General features: G+C 54.0%; 2 protein-coding genes across 2 annotated transcripts in view; one reads left to right on the plus strand and one right to left on the minus strand.

Annotated features, from left to right (window-relative positions):
- The window catches only part of AJAP1 (adherens junctions associated protein 1), an 80,922-nt gene extending 69,651 nt beyond the window's left edge, over window positions 1-11,271 (minus strand). The window contains exon 1 of the mRNA NM_001206815.1: window positions 11,141-11,271. Coding sequence (NP_001193744.1) covers window positions 11,141-11,169 — 29 coding nt within the window. The 5' untranslated portion in view covers window positions 11,170-11,271. The remainder of the gene's footprint in view (window positions 1-11,140) is intronic.
- An 87-nt stretch (window positions 11,272-11,358) lies between these two features.
- LOC132342412 (serine/arginine repetitive matrix protein 1-like) lies at window positions 11,359-14,766 on the plus strand. Its single transcript, XM_059875625.1, has 3 exons — window positions 11,359-11,786; window positions 11,987-12,532; window positions 12,692-14,766. The coding sequence occupies exons 1-3, from the start codon at window positions 11,359-11,361 to the stop codon at window positions 13,017-13,019; spliced, it is 1,302 nt and encodes a 433-aa protein (XP_059731608.1). The 3' UTR covers window positions 13,020-14,766.
- The last annotated feature ends 691 nt before the right edge of the window (window positions 14,767-15,457 follow it).

Raw genomic sequence — 15,457 nt, forward strand, 5'->3', positions numbered from 1 at the left:
GCATTTTTAAATTTCAGTGTCTGTGTGTTCCCTGATAATAGAAATATAATTCATTTTTGTAAATTTATCTCATATCCTGCAACCTTGCTAAATTCACTTATTAACTTTAGGAGTTTTCTAAAATAGATTACAGGAGGTTTTCTATGTAGATAATCATATCTATAGAGATAATTGTATCATCTACAAATAAGAACAGTTTTATTTCTCCTTTTCTGTATGTCTTCTATTTCCTTTTCTCCTGTAGCACACTGGTTGGAACTTCTAGCACTGTGTTAAGTAACAGTGGTGAGAGTGCATATCCTTGACTTTGTCCTCATCTCGGGAAAAACATCCAGTTTCTCAGCATTAACTATCAAGTCAGTGGTAGTTTTTATAAATGTCCTTTATCAAGTTGAGGCAATGCACTCCTAGTCCTTTTTTCTAGAGGTTCTCATCACAGATAAGTTCTGAACTTATTAAACACATATGATCCTCTGATTTTTCTTCTTTAGCCTTTTCTTATGATACATTTGGAGAAGGAAATGGCAACCCACTTCAGTGTTCTTGCCTGGAGAATCCCAGGGACGGGGGAGCCTGGTGGGCTGCCGTCTATGGGGTCACACAGAGTCGGACACGACTGAAGTGACTTAGCAGCAGTAGCAGTATGATACATTACATTAACTGACTTCCAAATATTGAACCATCTTTGCATCCATGGTATAAACTTCACTTTGTCACGGTGCATACTTCTTTTTGCATGCATGTGCAGCTGCTAAGTCACGTCTGACTCTTTATGAGTCCATGGACTGTAGCCCACCAGGTTCCTCTGTCCACGGGATTCTCCAGGCAAGAATACTGGAGTGGGTTGCCATTTCCATCTCCTGGGGAATTTCCCGATTCAGGGATCAAACCTGCATCTCCTGCACTGGCAAGCGGATTCTTTACCACTGAGCCACCTTGAAAGCCCCCATATGCTTCTTTTCCATGTTGCTAAGTTTATCTATTTATTAATACTTTGTTAAGGACTTTCTTGGTCTATTTTCATAAATTATATTGATCTACAGAATTGAGAATGCTAGCTTTTTAATAACACTTTCCTGCTGTCAGAACTTCTCCATGAGACCTTCCCTTCCTCCAACCTACATGTTCTTTTTTCAGGACCAGGGAGTCCATGAAATAGCATGAAAATTCTGTACAGGGCCCTGGCACACTGAGGTCCATCAATCAATACTGAACTCCTGAGATCCCTCTTCTACAGACACTTATGACTACTCCTTCCTCACCCTTCTTTTACTGGAATCTTCACAACAGCTGGTAGAGCCTATAGATCAATTTGAAAAGGCTGCATCATTGGATTTGGGCACAAGAAGCCACTTAATCTTCATCTAAGTTGCCCCAAAGTTCCTTAAGTTTGAATTTAGAGGTTTTACAATTATTTCATGGCAAATAGAAGAGGAAAAAGTGCAAACAGTGACAGATTTTACTTTCTTGAGCTCCAAAACCACTATGGACAGTGAATGCAGCCATGAAATTAAATATGCTTGTTCCTTGGAAGGAAAGCTATGAAAAACTTAGACACGATATTAAAAAGCAGAGACATTACTTAGCCAACAGAGGTCCATATAGTCAAAGCTATGATTTTTTCCAGTAGTCATGTACGGATGTGAGAGGTGGACCATCGAAAAGGCTGAGTGATGAAGAAGTGATGCTTTTGAATTGTGGTGCTGGAGAAGACTCTCGAGAGTCCCTTGGAGAGCAAGATCCAACCAGTCAATCCTAAAGGAAATCAACCATGAATATTCACTGGAAGGACTGATGCTGAAGCTAAAGCTCCAATACTTTGGCCACCTGATGGAAACAGCCAACTCACTGGAAAAGACCCTGATGCTGGGAAAGATTGAAAGCAAAATGAGAAGCGGGTGGCAGAGGATGAGCTGGTTGGATGCATCACTGACTCAATGGACATGAATTTGAGCAAACTCCAGGTGGTAGTGGAGGACAGAGGAGCCTGGTGTGCTGCAGGCTACGGGGTCACAAAGCGTAGGACAAAACTTAGCGACTGAACAACAGTGAATCTGTGCCCTGCTTAACTAAGTCAGTACATTCAAAAAGACTTAGATGATATCAAAAAGGGAGTTTTCTCAGAGCTCAAAGAGTTTACCATTTAATACAGACAGACTCCCATACTGTGGGCTTGCTCCACAGTACAAATTCTTTAATACTCAAGAACAGGTAACTACAAATGACCACTCAGGGCACCTCAGCAAAGTGCAGTCCCTTCACAGATCACACCCCACTGCCCAGAAGTGTGCCCAGAGCCAAGGTCTTGCACTTGGTGAGTTCCCCATCAGTGTTTCCTGAAGGCACAGGGTAGACTGGTCACTGCAAGGACACTGCCCCCAAATCTGCTCAAGAGCCCCCTTGTACCTGTGCAGCTCTGATCAGCTGTCCACCAGCTGCCTTGGGGTCTGTTGTCTCTCTGAGCATTTGTCAGAAGCCAGGTTCTGACGTGGTTGTTCAGGCTTCTTTATCCAGATCGTCAGTCCTGTGAACATACCAAATTCCCTCCTGCAGGAAGAGTTTTGTTTAAAAACTAGTCTCTTCACCTGGAGCTGGAACTCCTGATAAGTGCTTGGAGACCCAATAGCCCCTAAACTCCCCAAATACACACCCACATAAACTCCCAACAGACATGCTCACTCCACCCAGACACCACCCACACCATACACACACACACACACACACACACACACACACACCTGTTTCTACAAAAACATTCCTAAAATCTTCAAGGAAACCAGGCCTTGGTGATTCCCCATCTGTCCTCCTCCCAAGCGCCTGAGGTATCACGGACTCTCAGCATTAGTGACAAGTGCTGGGGGGCGGGGTGGAGGATGGAGGCCCCCACCAGGACAGATCCAGTGAATGTACACTGTGGAGGGAGAGGGGTCCACCAGGAGGTCTGTCACCCCAGGGTGTGCTCACTCCAGGCACTGGCTCTGGGGCACACTTGGGTGGGGCAGGGAATGCCCCCCAATCCTGGGGGTCAGCGCTCCTTTCTGACGGGCAACACAGCTTCTGTGTTCACTAGGCTCTTTCATGGGAGAAGGCAATGGCACCCCACTCCAGTACTGTTGCCCAGAAAATCCCATGGATGGAAGAGCCTGGTAGGCTGCAGTCCATGGGGTCGCTAACAGTCAGACACGACTGAGCGACTTCACTTTCACTTTCCACTTTCATGCATTGGAGAAGGAAATGGCAACCCACTCCAGTGTTCTTGCCTGGAGAATCCCATGGACAGAGAAGCCTGGTAGGCTGCAGTCCATGGGGTCGCACAGAGTCGGACACGACTGAAGCGACTTAGCAGCAGCAGCAGCAGCAGGCTCTTTCATTGGTCTTTTCCTCTGTATCAGTTGACCCTGGCCTCTGACTCCTCTGTTACAAAGGAACAGCTCTGCCGTCCGCTCTTCAAGCCCCCAAAAGGGTTTTATTACAGCTTGGTGGGGGGGCTCTTGGTGGGGGGCCCCTGATGGTATGCTAGGTATGGAGTACAGGACGTGCTAGCACAGCCCTCCCCCCTCTCCAAGCCGAGGACCCCTAATGGCAGCAGCCACTGCCCCCACCCCAGCCCATCCTTCTGCCTCTGGCCCTGGCGCCGACCTGGCATAGAGCTGGCCTCAGCAAATGCCCGCTGTTGAATCAGGAGGGCTGCTGGCCAGACTGGCCCTCCTCGGAGCTCTTACTAATGGAGCAATGGTGCCAACATGACACGCTGGTTGGGCAGGTGGCGGTCCCCAAACACGTGCTTTTCTCACTTCTAAGTTTCCATACGGAAGTGTCCAGTATGAGCTCCCAAATGCAGCAAGTCCAGAGGGAGAAATGAAAGCAAACTGCACTCCTGGTCTCCAAGACTCAGAGCAGGGTAAGAATGTAAAAGGAATCCTCATTAATCCTATTTTAGACTGATGACAAGTGGAAATGCTATTTTGCACATACTGAAAAATTAAATATATCATTCAAGCTGATTTCACCTGTTACATTTTTTTTTCAATGTGGTTACTGAAAAATTTCAAAATACCAGTGTGGCCCGTGTTATATTTCTATTGGACGGTGCTCCTCTTCACCCCAATAAGGGTGTTTTACCCCTCATTTGCCTGCCCCCATTGTTGCAGTGAGGAGTCTCGAAGAGGAGAAATCCACTCATTTCTGGGTCTGCTCAGCATCCACTCAGGGTGGGGCATGCCCAAGCACTTAGAAACTGAGGAGCAAACTCAATGAGAGATATAAGTGAAAATAGAGATCAGGACATTTTTCTGTGCTATACAGACATTTACAGCAGATATGTCTCCTGAACTACAGTGTCAAGCTGCACGTGACAGCCCCGGGACTTATTTTATTCTTGGAATTTGTACCTTTTGACCCGACCACCCTTTCACCCACTCCCCACCCCTCACCCCTCATCTCTGGCAACCACCAGCCTGTTCTCTGAATCACATATTTGAAAGTTGTTGAGAGAGTAGATCTTAAAAGTTCTTTTTTGTTTTGTTTTTTAATTTCTTTTTTAAGTTGAATTATAGTTGATTTACCCTGTCTTGTTAGTTTCAGGTATACAGCAAAGATATATATATATATATATATATATATATATATATATAAAGCTCCATCTATGAAGCTTCCCCAATAGCTCTGTGGTAAAGAATCTGTCTGCTAATGCAGCCTAAGTGGGTGAGATCCGGGGTCAGGAAGATCCCCTGGAGAAGGAAAACGGTAACCCACTCCAGTATGTTTGGGAAATCCCATGAACAGAGGAGCCTAGCAGACTGCAGTCCACAGGGTCACGAAAGAGTCGGACATGACTGAGTATCTAAACGACAGCTATCTATCTATTTACCTATCTATCTATATCCTTCTTCAGATTTTTTTCCCTTATAGGTTAATACAAAATACTGAGTATAGTTCCCTGTGCTATCCAGTAGGGCCTTGTTGATTATCTATTTTCTATATAGTAGTGTATATATGTTAATCCCAACCTCTTAATGTATCCCCCCCACCAAAGTTCTTATCATAAGAAAAAAATTAACTATGTACGGTGACAAATGTTAACTAGATTTACTGCGTTGCTCATTTCACAGGTATCCAAGTATGGAATCATTATGCTGTACACCTGAAATTAATATAATGTTTATGAAAATTATACCTCAATTTTAAAAAAGCATGCATATTTTATCCAAATACAGTGCAAATTCCACAGCTCACATTTAAGACAGGAACAGACATGGCTTAAGGTGTCTATGTGTTACTGACATTCCTCAACATCTTCCAGCTGCCTACCTGCACTCCTATACTGACCAGAATATTCTCTTGCAGATGCGTTGGCCCTGTCTTCCACTAGTCCCTAGTAGGCACATTAACTCTCCCTATTCCTCAAGACAGTCCAGGGGAGGGGAGACCTCAGCCCAGGGCAAGGCCAGTGAATTTGCCTTTTGCCCTCAACTTCTACCCCATGTCTCTCAGGCCTCCCTTGGTGGCACCGTAGCTCCCACTGCCAGACCTGTGCCACCTGCCTTCGTGTTCTCTTTTCTTCACTCACCTTTCCTCTCAGAAAGTTAAAAATTGGATGCTCTCACTCCTACTGAACTGATAGTAACTGAAAACTATCGCACTGAGTACTTTCAGTTCTTATCAGATCAGTAGCTCAGATAGTTTTTCCTGAACATGCCTGCATTCCAATTGTGATGAAGTTTCAAGCCAAAGGAATGAATCTCTAATGGTGGAATTGTGAGCACCAGTAAGTAGGGTTGAAGAAGGTCTCTATCTGTGGGGGGCAGAACAGAGTCTCAACCTAAACCTGGCTCTGGCTGTGCACTCCTTTCCTGGGTCTTAGTTTAGAGTCAAGGCCAAGTAACTACAAGGGCAACACTTGGAAAAAGCATGGGCACTGTGCCAGGTGGATAAGTTTACTCATTTACAGAGAGCTCCTGAGCATCTACACAGTGGCAGCACTCAAGAGGTCCTGAAGGGTGAGACGGCCCTTGCCCTCATCACCCACAGCCCAGAGACCAGGGCTCCTCTCCAGCACCAACCAGGAAGCCTGAGCACAGGTGCACCAGTATCCCCAGCAGACACACTCCCTGAGTCTCCAGCGCCAGCTGAAACCCCTGAGGTCACACACAGGGCTCAAACAATGATTTGCTGCAGAGTCAGGCAGGAGGTCTCAGCAGACACATGGTCCAGGCCACTGCCCATTCTGGGCTGGAAACGGCAAGAGGGCAGAGGCAGTGGGCTCTGTTGGCTGACCACCCAAGAGAAAGTGCACCAAATGACAAAAGCCCCAGTGAGTGGACAGAATCAGCGCCTGATCGGTGTGTGGGGAAGGCTGATGCACAGATGGACCCAGCACGGCTGCCACCCACCTTGTCTTGGGCGGGAGGGGAGAAAGAAAGAAAGTAATAGCTTCTTTCAGAGTGCACGTATGGGATGGAGATGCAAATACAATCCCTAGTCCCTCCAGCCTAGCCCCCCTCCAGCCCTCCTCCAACCCCCTGATCCCCCCCACCCCGATTCCCCCCCAGCCCCCTGATCCCCTAGTCTCCCATAGTACAGCAGCAGGACCCTGTTCTTTGCCAGCACATGACACTCTGATGGTGCCCAGGTCAGTGGGTCACAGCCAACAAGGGCAAAATGGATGCCACCATTCCCACTGTCCTCCACCCAAGCTCTCTTTGGGTCATGTTGGAGGTATTTATCTACTATGAAGATGCCCATAGATGAACAGGGGGCTTCTAGCCTCTTAGCATCCTCAGAGAAACATCACTCATCATCTGGCTACCTCCCTGCGCCTGCTGGGACATCCCAATTAACTCCGCTGGTCCAGAGGTTGCTAGGAGACAATCCAGCTCACTACCTCCACCCACCACCAGCAGCAGTAGGGGATGGATCCTGCATGCTCTTCTGGAAGGGGCTTTGGAAGAGGCCCTGAAGAAGTACCCTACTATGCCTGGCTCATTGCTTGTAGAGAGTGCTGCTCCCAACAGGGGGCCAGAGCAGCCTCCTCCAAGCAGCCAGAAACAATCCAGGCTCTATATGGATAGCCACCGGGGGAGCCAGGACCCAAGGGCTCCTGGAGCTCTGACATGGGAACACTGCAGCCTCCGACTTTCTATGAACTGAGTTAATCTGAGTTACGTAACCACCACTCCCAGCTGGATGGCCTCCTGACGCACCAGCTCCTCTGAATTCCTGGAAGGGGGTCTTGAGAGAGAGTGGAGTCTGGGGCCACAGGGTCTGTTTGCTGTAGCCCCAGTGAGTCCGCCTCCTGCCTCCCCCTCCTGGCTGACTGGCATCGGGCAGGAGAAACCCTCTCGAGCCAGACTTCAAACGTGAAAATCTAGATCAAGGATATATTTGGCTTTCCAAGCTAATCTCTACATCAATTTGGTCTCTACTGAGTTGTAGCCCTTTGAAGAAAACTTGGCAACTACGTTTGGAAAGCAGATGACTCTTACGTAACCCCAGACAGGAGCCTGGGCCTCTGGGAGGCTGGGCAGTGGTCGGCCGGATTGGGGCTTGGTGTCCACCCACTTCATTGCGACCCAGGGTGCAGCCTTGACCCACGTGCTCTGTGCACCCTGTGGTTTCCCCACACAACGGCTGGGGGACGAAGAACTCAAGAAGCACACCCAGCCCACACCTGCCAAACACCTTGACGGTGTCCGTGTTGGGGCTGGGGACCACAAGGGGGATGGGATGCCGCTGTTCCCTCTGAGCGACCTGGCTAGGAGGATGCAGGATGCATGAGAAAGAAGGCGGCTCTTTCTCCAGGGACTGGGAGACAGACATCTCAGGGAGGCGAGGAGCTGTCTCAGCTTGTGCCCTGCTCCCTACTTACTGGCCTCTTTGATGCACAGAAGAAAAAGAAGCAGGTGATTAGAATAAATCAACCAAAGAATAAATCAATTAACAGGCTTGGAGGAGCCTACTTCCCCCTCCTCTGCTTAGACAGTGTGTCCCCTGGGGGGTGGGGGAGCTTTGAGTGGTGGGGGGAGATGCACCCACGTGGCAGAAAAGATGTGAGCTGTCTCCTAAAATGATGATTTATTCCAGCAATATTGTCCTGGATGAGTATAACGGCTACTGACACTCGAGGGGCTCCAGTGGTAATCAATTTGGTGCCAGCAGCTGGAAGTGGGTGAGGACCAAGACTGACCAGGAGGGTGACGTCTGTGGACAGAGCCTCTGACCTGGTCCTCTAAAGCCCAGCTGCAGGGCCCCAGCTACTGGAGGACTTTACAGGCAGCGATGGGGACAACCAAGCCACTGGGACTGTGCACAGAGACCCAAACATGGTACCGTGTGGCCGGCGGGGACCTGTGTGAACCTCCATGAAAGAAGAGTCATCTTATATTGCTACAGACCCTCCCCCACCGCAGGCACACCCAGGGCCTCTGGAACAGAAGGAGCAACAGAACCTTAGCCTGGAAGAACAAGCAGAAGGACAGACACCAGGCCTCCAAGGAGCCCCTGAGGACTCCTGGCAAGTGCTTCGCAGGCTCCGAGCCCCCCATAAAGCTGCTACGTGAAGGGCTGTAGCCTCAGAGGCCACTCACAAGCAGGCGGCCGAACTCTAAAATCTGTGCCGCCTGCTGAGTAAGCATCCCCTTCAATCTGCTCCCAGATCGAGCTCGGACGCAGCTGGCAGGGCTCTGAGGCCACCTTCAAAAGATACCTTTATCTGCACGGATGGAAGGTATCTTTGGAGCTCTGCTACAACCACCACCAAAAAGGCATAAAAACAGCTCCAAAACACTCAATCTGTTCCTCCTCCTCCTCCTCCTCGGAAGAAAAGGCACCGCACACAGCTCCTTTCCAATGCAGAAGCAGAAATCCTAGCCCAGACTGTCTCGCAAGCCAGAGCTGAGAGTCTTCACTCGGGTCGTGCCCAGAGCCGTCTCGTCACCTGGGCCCCGTGTCTTATGCTTGCTTGACCTAACCAGGCTGGAAGCCAGGCAGCACAATGCCCGGTGCTCACCTGGGGGAGCCATGGAGGGGCTTGGGAGGAGCAGAGGTAGTGGGCTGCCTTCAAGGAAAAACGCATTAGCAGGTCCCAGGCAAGCCATCCCTGGCTTTTAGTGACTGTTATGCTGTGCCTGGTGAGATGCAGAAACACAGACCCTCCAAGCACGGCCCCTTCTCCTGGCCAGCCGGCCAGGGGGTGGCTCTCAGACATGACAGAGCTCTCTCCTGCCAGCCTCCCCAAGAGGTGACAGCCGGTCCTCAGAGGCACATTTACAGAAAATCTCTTGTGCTAACACTGAAGGGAAAAAAACAAAAGGTCAAACTTCAAAATCAGCAACAGAACTATTTCCTAAAGCAAAATCCCAGGTAGACCTCACTCAGGGATGCGTTAGATGAACTGTTTTAGTGAACCACCAGAGAGGTTCTTTTTTCCCGTAATATTTATTCACTTTTCTCTTTATCAAAATATACTAATCTTTCAATCTAGCAAGTTAGTAATAAAGAAAGATGTCGGTTCAAATAACTTGCCGGCAATCAGGAAGGCAGTGCCAGACAGAAGCTGGGGAGGTGTCTGGGAGCTGAAGGAGCACCCTCTCCCAAAGAGGGGAGACCCCTTTGATCTTTTGGAAGGCTCTGGAGTCTGGCTGAAACCCGGCAGGCAGAGGCAGGGCACCTGGAAGGGGTCACTCGGGCAGAGCTGCCCTGACGCTCCATGGAGTCTGCGTCCCAGAGCGGCTGAGCCTAAACCTTATCTAGTCTGAGTACAGGACATCGATTCAGGCTGAGCCAATATCCAGCGCAACCCGCTTCAGAATTAACCTATTAAAGCCCAGGCCGCCGAACACGACCCGGCCACCCAGACAAGAAACGCCGCTTTCAAGAAAAAGGCCAAGGATAACACTGGACAATTCTCACTAGATATTTCCAACAGGCTTTGCCCCGGGACTGGGGAATCGTCTCATAAATCAAGGGTAGCTAAGAGACGCCTTGCGGGCTCCGTCCTCTCCCAGTTTCTCAAAATCAGGACGCGCACTCGATTCCCCCTCAGCCCGCTCCCCCCAGCTTTTATCGGCTGGTGGTGGGGGCGGCTCAGGCACAGGCTCCGGCGACGACCGGGCCCCTTTCTCCCCAAAGCGGGAGTGCAGTGCATCCCAGTGGACAAACTCGAGAACCGCACGCTGGCTTTCGCAGCCTCCGCCTGCGTCCTTCCCGTTCTCCGATGCAACCCGGGACCCACACGCACCAGCTCCGCTGAGACCCCGGCGGAAGGGTGACGGATCGCAGGCCGTCTGCCCCGCCAAGGGGACAAGTGTGTCCGACTGGCTCCTAGAACGGCTAAAACCCGAGAGCCGTGGCAGGCGAGCAAAGTTTGCCCCGAAGGGTCTTCTTGGGTACCCCTGCTGCGGGCATCGAGCTCGAACCCCCGGTTTCAACCGGCCCTGGAGTCCGGGACAAAGGCAAACCCCAGGGCGTTCCTGGAGGGTGTTTGCCCGTAGGGGAGAAAGGGTGCCCTCCCGCGCTCCCCCAGAGCCTCAACGTCTCCCGCCCCAGCTGCCCGCCAGCTGTGCGCGCCCGTCGGGCCCGGAGGTCACCGGCAAACATCTGGATCGGCAGCTGGGAGCCCAGGAGGCCCCTGCTCAGCCCCGGGGCCCCGAGGAAGGGGAAAAGAGGGGCGGCCGTGGCTATCAGGCTTCGGTTTCTTCTAACTCCGCCGGCCGAGCTCTCGCCAGACCCGGAGCCCCCTGGCTTTCCCTGGCAGCCCCGGCCCCCGCCCTGGGTTCACAGCCCGCCGCGCCCAGCGGCCCGCGCCTCCCCTGGGCCCCGAAGAGGCGGCGCGCCGGGGCGGCTGGCCAGGACACTGCGCTGCTGGCGCCGGGAGCAGCGGGCGCGCCCGGCCGGCCCCAGAACCGGGAGAAATGGGGCGGGCACCCGGACCCGGACACGCGGAACCCGGGACAGCCGGTTCCGGGGCTCCAAGCTCCGGAGCGGCTCCCCGACCCGGATCCCGGGGCACAGGCTGGCCTCTCACAGGAGCAGAGAGGGGTTCGCTTTATTCGCAACACAGAGGAAAGCGCCGCTTCAGCCCAGCTCGGTACCCACGCACCCGCGCGCCCACACGCACCCCGGCGCTGGCCGGGTCGCTCACCTGAGTCCTAAAAGCTGTTGAATCCACATGGTCACGTTTCGGGGAGCAGAGCCTCAGATCTCGCTCGCCCCGGCCATCTGCGCGGCGCCCGCGCCCGCTCGCTTCCGTCCCGCGGCGCCGGTCTCCGGCTCTCGGTCCGCCGCCGCCCGCTGCCCGCTGCCCGCCGCCCGCCGGCCGCGGGGCGCAGAGCGAGTCAGAGCGCGGCCGCGCGGGGCTCCATGCCGGCCGGCGCGCCGCCGCCGTTGGGGCGCATGGTTCAGGCGGGGCGGCCCGCTGGGGCGCACATCCTTGAGCCCGGGTGCAGGGCTCGCGACCCCCTCCGGGAGCGACCCGGAGAAGGCAGCGGTGAGGTGAGGGAGCCGGCTGCCGGCCCGGGAGGGGCGCACTCCGGCGCCGCGGCCGCGAGGCGAGGATCGGGGAGCGGCGGCTTCGTCCTCCGGAGCCGCGAAGAGGGAGGCGGGCGGCGCCGCCGCGCACAGTGCGTGTCTCGCAGCGCGGTTCTCGATCCGGCCAGAGCCCCGCGCCGAGGGGGCGGCGAGGTCCGGGGGTGCGGGCGGCGGCGACGCTGGCGGACGCGTTTCCCCTGCGCGCGCCACCGACTCGGGGGGCTCTGCCGGAGACTCCGCCGCCGCTCGGCGCCGCTCAAGTTGGCCGGGGGCTCCGTCTGAGCGCTCGCTCCGCAGACGGACGCGGCGCCGGAGGCCGGCAGGAGGCGGGCGGGGGAGGCGCGCGGGGCGAGGGCGCCGTGGAGCGCGGGGCGTGGGAACGCGCGGCGGCGGCGCCGCGCTGAGGAGGCGCGCGGGGATCCCGGGGCCCCGCCGCCCGCGCCCACCGCGCCCGCCGCAGAGCCGCCCGCGCCGCTCGGCCGCCTCCTTCCGCGCGTCTGCCTCTCTGCGCGCTCGCCCCCGCCTCCCCGAGTGGGCCCCAACTCCGCCCGCCCGGCCCGGCTCACGTCACCCGCTCCCCCGCCCCTCGAACTGAAGCCCGAGCCCCCTGCCCGGCCCCGGCTGCCGGTTGCCGCCCGCCCCGCCTCGCGGTGGCCCACCTCTCCGCGCGGGGCCGTGCCCGGCCCCGGCGACACTGCAGGCGGGGCCCCAGCCGCCCCTTCCCCAGCTCTGGCCTCGTCCCGGTCCCCACCTTGGGAAAAGCTCGAGAGAGGCCGCGGGCTCGGATTGGACCGCCGGGCGCCGCCGGATGGTGTTGCCACGGTAACCGGATAGCACGCGAAGCGGTTCGAGGTTCTGACCCGGTTACCGGTGCACCCAGTGCCCCGAGAGACCTGGTTTGGCGGAGGGGACGTTCCCGAGGAAGTACTCGGGGGGCGCCTGGGGCGGGGACTAGGAGAAAAGTTTCCTCCAGGCAGAGGTGCGCGGAAGCGGCCGCGGGAGTCAGGTAGGTGAGAGGGTCCGCTGCTAGGCACTCGTGTCTCCCCGCGGCCTGGACCCCTGTCTCGGCTCCGGTGAGAGAAGTCTCTGCGTCCCTGGTCAGAACTCCACCATCTTCTGTCCCCCCACCCGTCCCGTCCAGTCCTGAATCCCGAAACCTCAACAGCTCCCCGGACTGGGCATCCAGCTGCGCCCGATCGCAGGACTGCAGCTGCTGCTCGGCCGGCTCTGAAGAAGGAGGACCCCGGAGAGTTCCAGGACCCCGGCGTCTCGGACTGTCCGTCCCTGGAGTTCCCGTGCCTACCTGGTTAGGTTGTCCTTGCAAGGCCTTGACTAGAGGCGAAAGGGCCCGCGGCAGGGTCCCTCACACCGGGAAGAGACTCCTGGGAAACTCCGGGCTGAAGGCCGACTCCGTGAGCAGCCGCGACAAAGCCCTGCTTCCAACTCTCAGCGGCCCGAGGAGGTGCACAAACCAGGCCTTAGAAATCAGCTAGTGAAGCTCCTGTGTGGCAAGTGTGGATGCGGGGGTCCAGGGAGGGGCAGGCACCAGTGGTCTATGCAGGTGACTCTCCCACTGAAGCTCTGTAACCCCCAGCCCGCGAGAGAGACCCCCTCTATCAAGAGAGGCCTCCCTGGGAGGGGGCAGATGGTTATGGGGTGGAGCCAGGCCCGGTGCTTGCCCCTGAAACTTGGACTCCCAGGCAGGCAACTTCATCCCTGAGCCTCCAGGACCTTTAAAGTCATAAGGTTCTCCTCTGCCCAGGCAGGAGGACAGAGGGGGATGACCTGCCTCCCGGAGAAGGTCCTAGAGGAGAGGGCAGGGGACAGGGTGGTGTGGTGGCCAGATCACCCCAAGTCTTTGACGCAGGTAGCCCAGGTGCCACTGTCTACTCACTATGGGATCCTGGGCACATTATCAACCTCTTTGGGTCCTCAGTTTTCACATCTGTGAAATGGGTTCCATATTCCCTTCCACAGCAGAGATTTCTGTGGGGGTTAAATGAGGTTGCCTCACACTGTTTCACTATTATTGTCCGAAGAAGCGGCAGGCTGATTCAGCCTTTCATCTACCTGACCACCCCTGGCGGGTCTTCCCCTGGAGTCCTCTCTTTGCTTGAGGGTTTAAGGGGGTGAACAGATCCCAAAGGGAGGTCCTCGAACAATGGACTGGGCCCCTGAAGCCTGGAGAGAAGCGGTGACTTCACTGCTGCCACCTAGCGGGATAAAGTGGGAGTGCTGCACCAGGGAGGCCCTTCAGGAGCCCAAGAATCCTTGATGAGGTTGCCCGGCCAGGTGAGCCTGGGGGTCTCCTGACCAGCTCTGCTCCAAGGACCCCTTCAGCACCCTTATGCAAACCCTCGTCTCAGAACGTTTTTAAGTGCATAGAAACTAAAATGCAGAGGATTGTTAGGAAACCAAGTGCACTGAAACACAACAAAATATTACAATGCATTTTTTATATAGCAGTGTATGTTCTTTTTATTACACTGAGGATGAATCGCCAGATCCAAAGTGTGCCGTGATTTGGCTGTGTCCGGACATGTAGCAGTAATATTTCGAGCCATCCACAGTCGTGGTGATGCAAGAGAAATGTCTGCAGTTTCTGTTTGATGGTCGCAGGTATGTCACACCGCCTTGTTCTGCTGCTGTTTATAACAGAAAGAAAGGCTGGACTTAGGTGATTTTTCTCACCATCCAAGTATAAGGACCCCTTGCATTCTACCCACATACCCAGGGGCTCCCCAGACCTCAGTGGAATTGTTTTCTGGAAAGAGCTGGGGGCAGAGACAGTCAGGAGGGGAAGTTACCCAGCAGGGAACCACCGAGACTTGGTGGGGCGCCTTCCACCCCTAGGGGAGGGAGGTTGCCCTCACCCAGGCTGTAAAGTCAGATTGAGGACAGAGACCTGCAGGTTTCTGTTTCCTGGGGCACTGACCACTCGGCTGCAAATCCTCCAAAGAGAACAACTCTTATTTTTTTTTTTTTTTTTCTCTTGATGCAAATATTGTCATTCTTAAAAGGCTTTTTTTATGTGGACCATTTTTTTTAAAAAGTCTTTATTGAATCTGTTGCAACATTGCTTCTGTTTTGTTTTTTGTGTTTTTCTGGCTGCAAGGCATTTGGGATCTTCGCTCCCTGACCAGGGATCAAACCCACAACCCCTGTAGTAGAAAGTGAAGTCCTAACCACTGGAACACCAAGGAAGTCCCAACATGGTCATTTGTATGTGCTGAAAAAGAATAAAATCATGACATATTGGGCTTCCCTGGTGGCTCAGATGGTAAAGAATCTCTGTGTGCATTGCAGGACACCCTGGTTCAATCCCTGGGTCAGGAAGACCCCCTGGAGAAATGAATGGTTGCCCATTCCCGTATTCTTGCCTGGAGAATTCTATGGACAGAAGGAGCCTAGTGGGCTACAGTCCATGGGGTCGCAAAGAGTTGAACACGATTGAGTGACTCACACTAACTAAGAGCAATGACATATTTCACTGTTAATGTAACTGGTTTCTTGTGCTTGGATGGCATCTCATATTTCTGACCAGTCCATTTTTCTCCTCTCTTGGGAGTTTGGAGGGGATGGTGTAAGTCATCTCCCACCCAGCACACTAGCGTGCACACACACAGAGGCAGAGACACACGCCTACAAGCTTGAACAAATGCAAAAGGGAACTTTTCAGATGTACCCATTGTTGAAAGATCACCAGGTCCCCACCTCCAGGAGAAGCCTGCAACCAGGGACCTGGAATCCCAGGCTGGCCCCAGGCTCTGGAAGCCCTCTCTGCCCTGCAGTATTTTCCCAACAAAGAAGCTGGCCGACCCCCAGTGGGAGGCCCTCTTTGAAGCTCTTAGACCATTTACCTAATGGCCTTCACAGACTTGACTATTTTTAAAACCCATCCAAAGCCAAATTGAGCTGCCATTGTTCATTT

The sequence above is a fragment of the Bos taurus genome, chromosome 16 (assembly GCF_002263795.3).
Source record: "Bos taurus isolate L1 Dominette 01449 registration number 42190680 breed Hereford chromosome 16, ARS-UCD2.0, whole genome shotgun sequence".
In the NCBI taxonomy this organism is placed as follows: Eukaryota; Metazoa; Chordata; class Mammalia; order Artiodactyla; family Bovidae; genus Bos; species Bos taurus.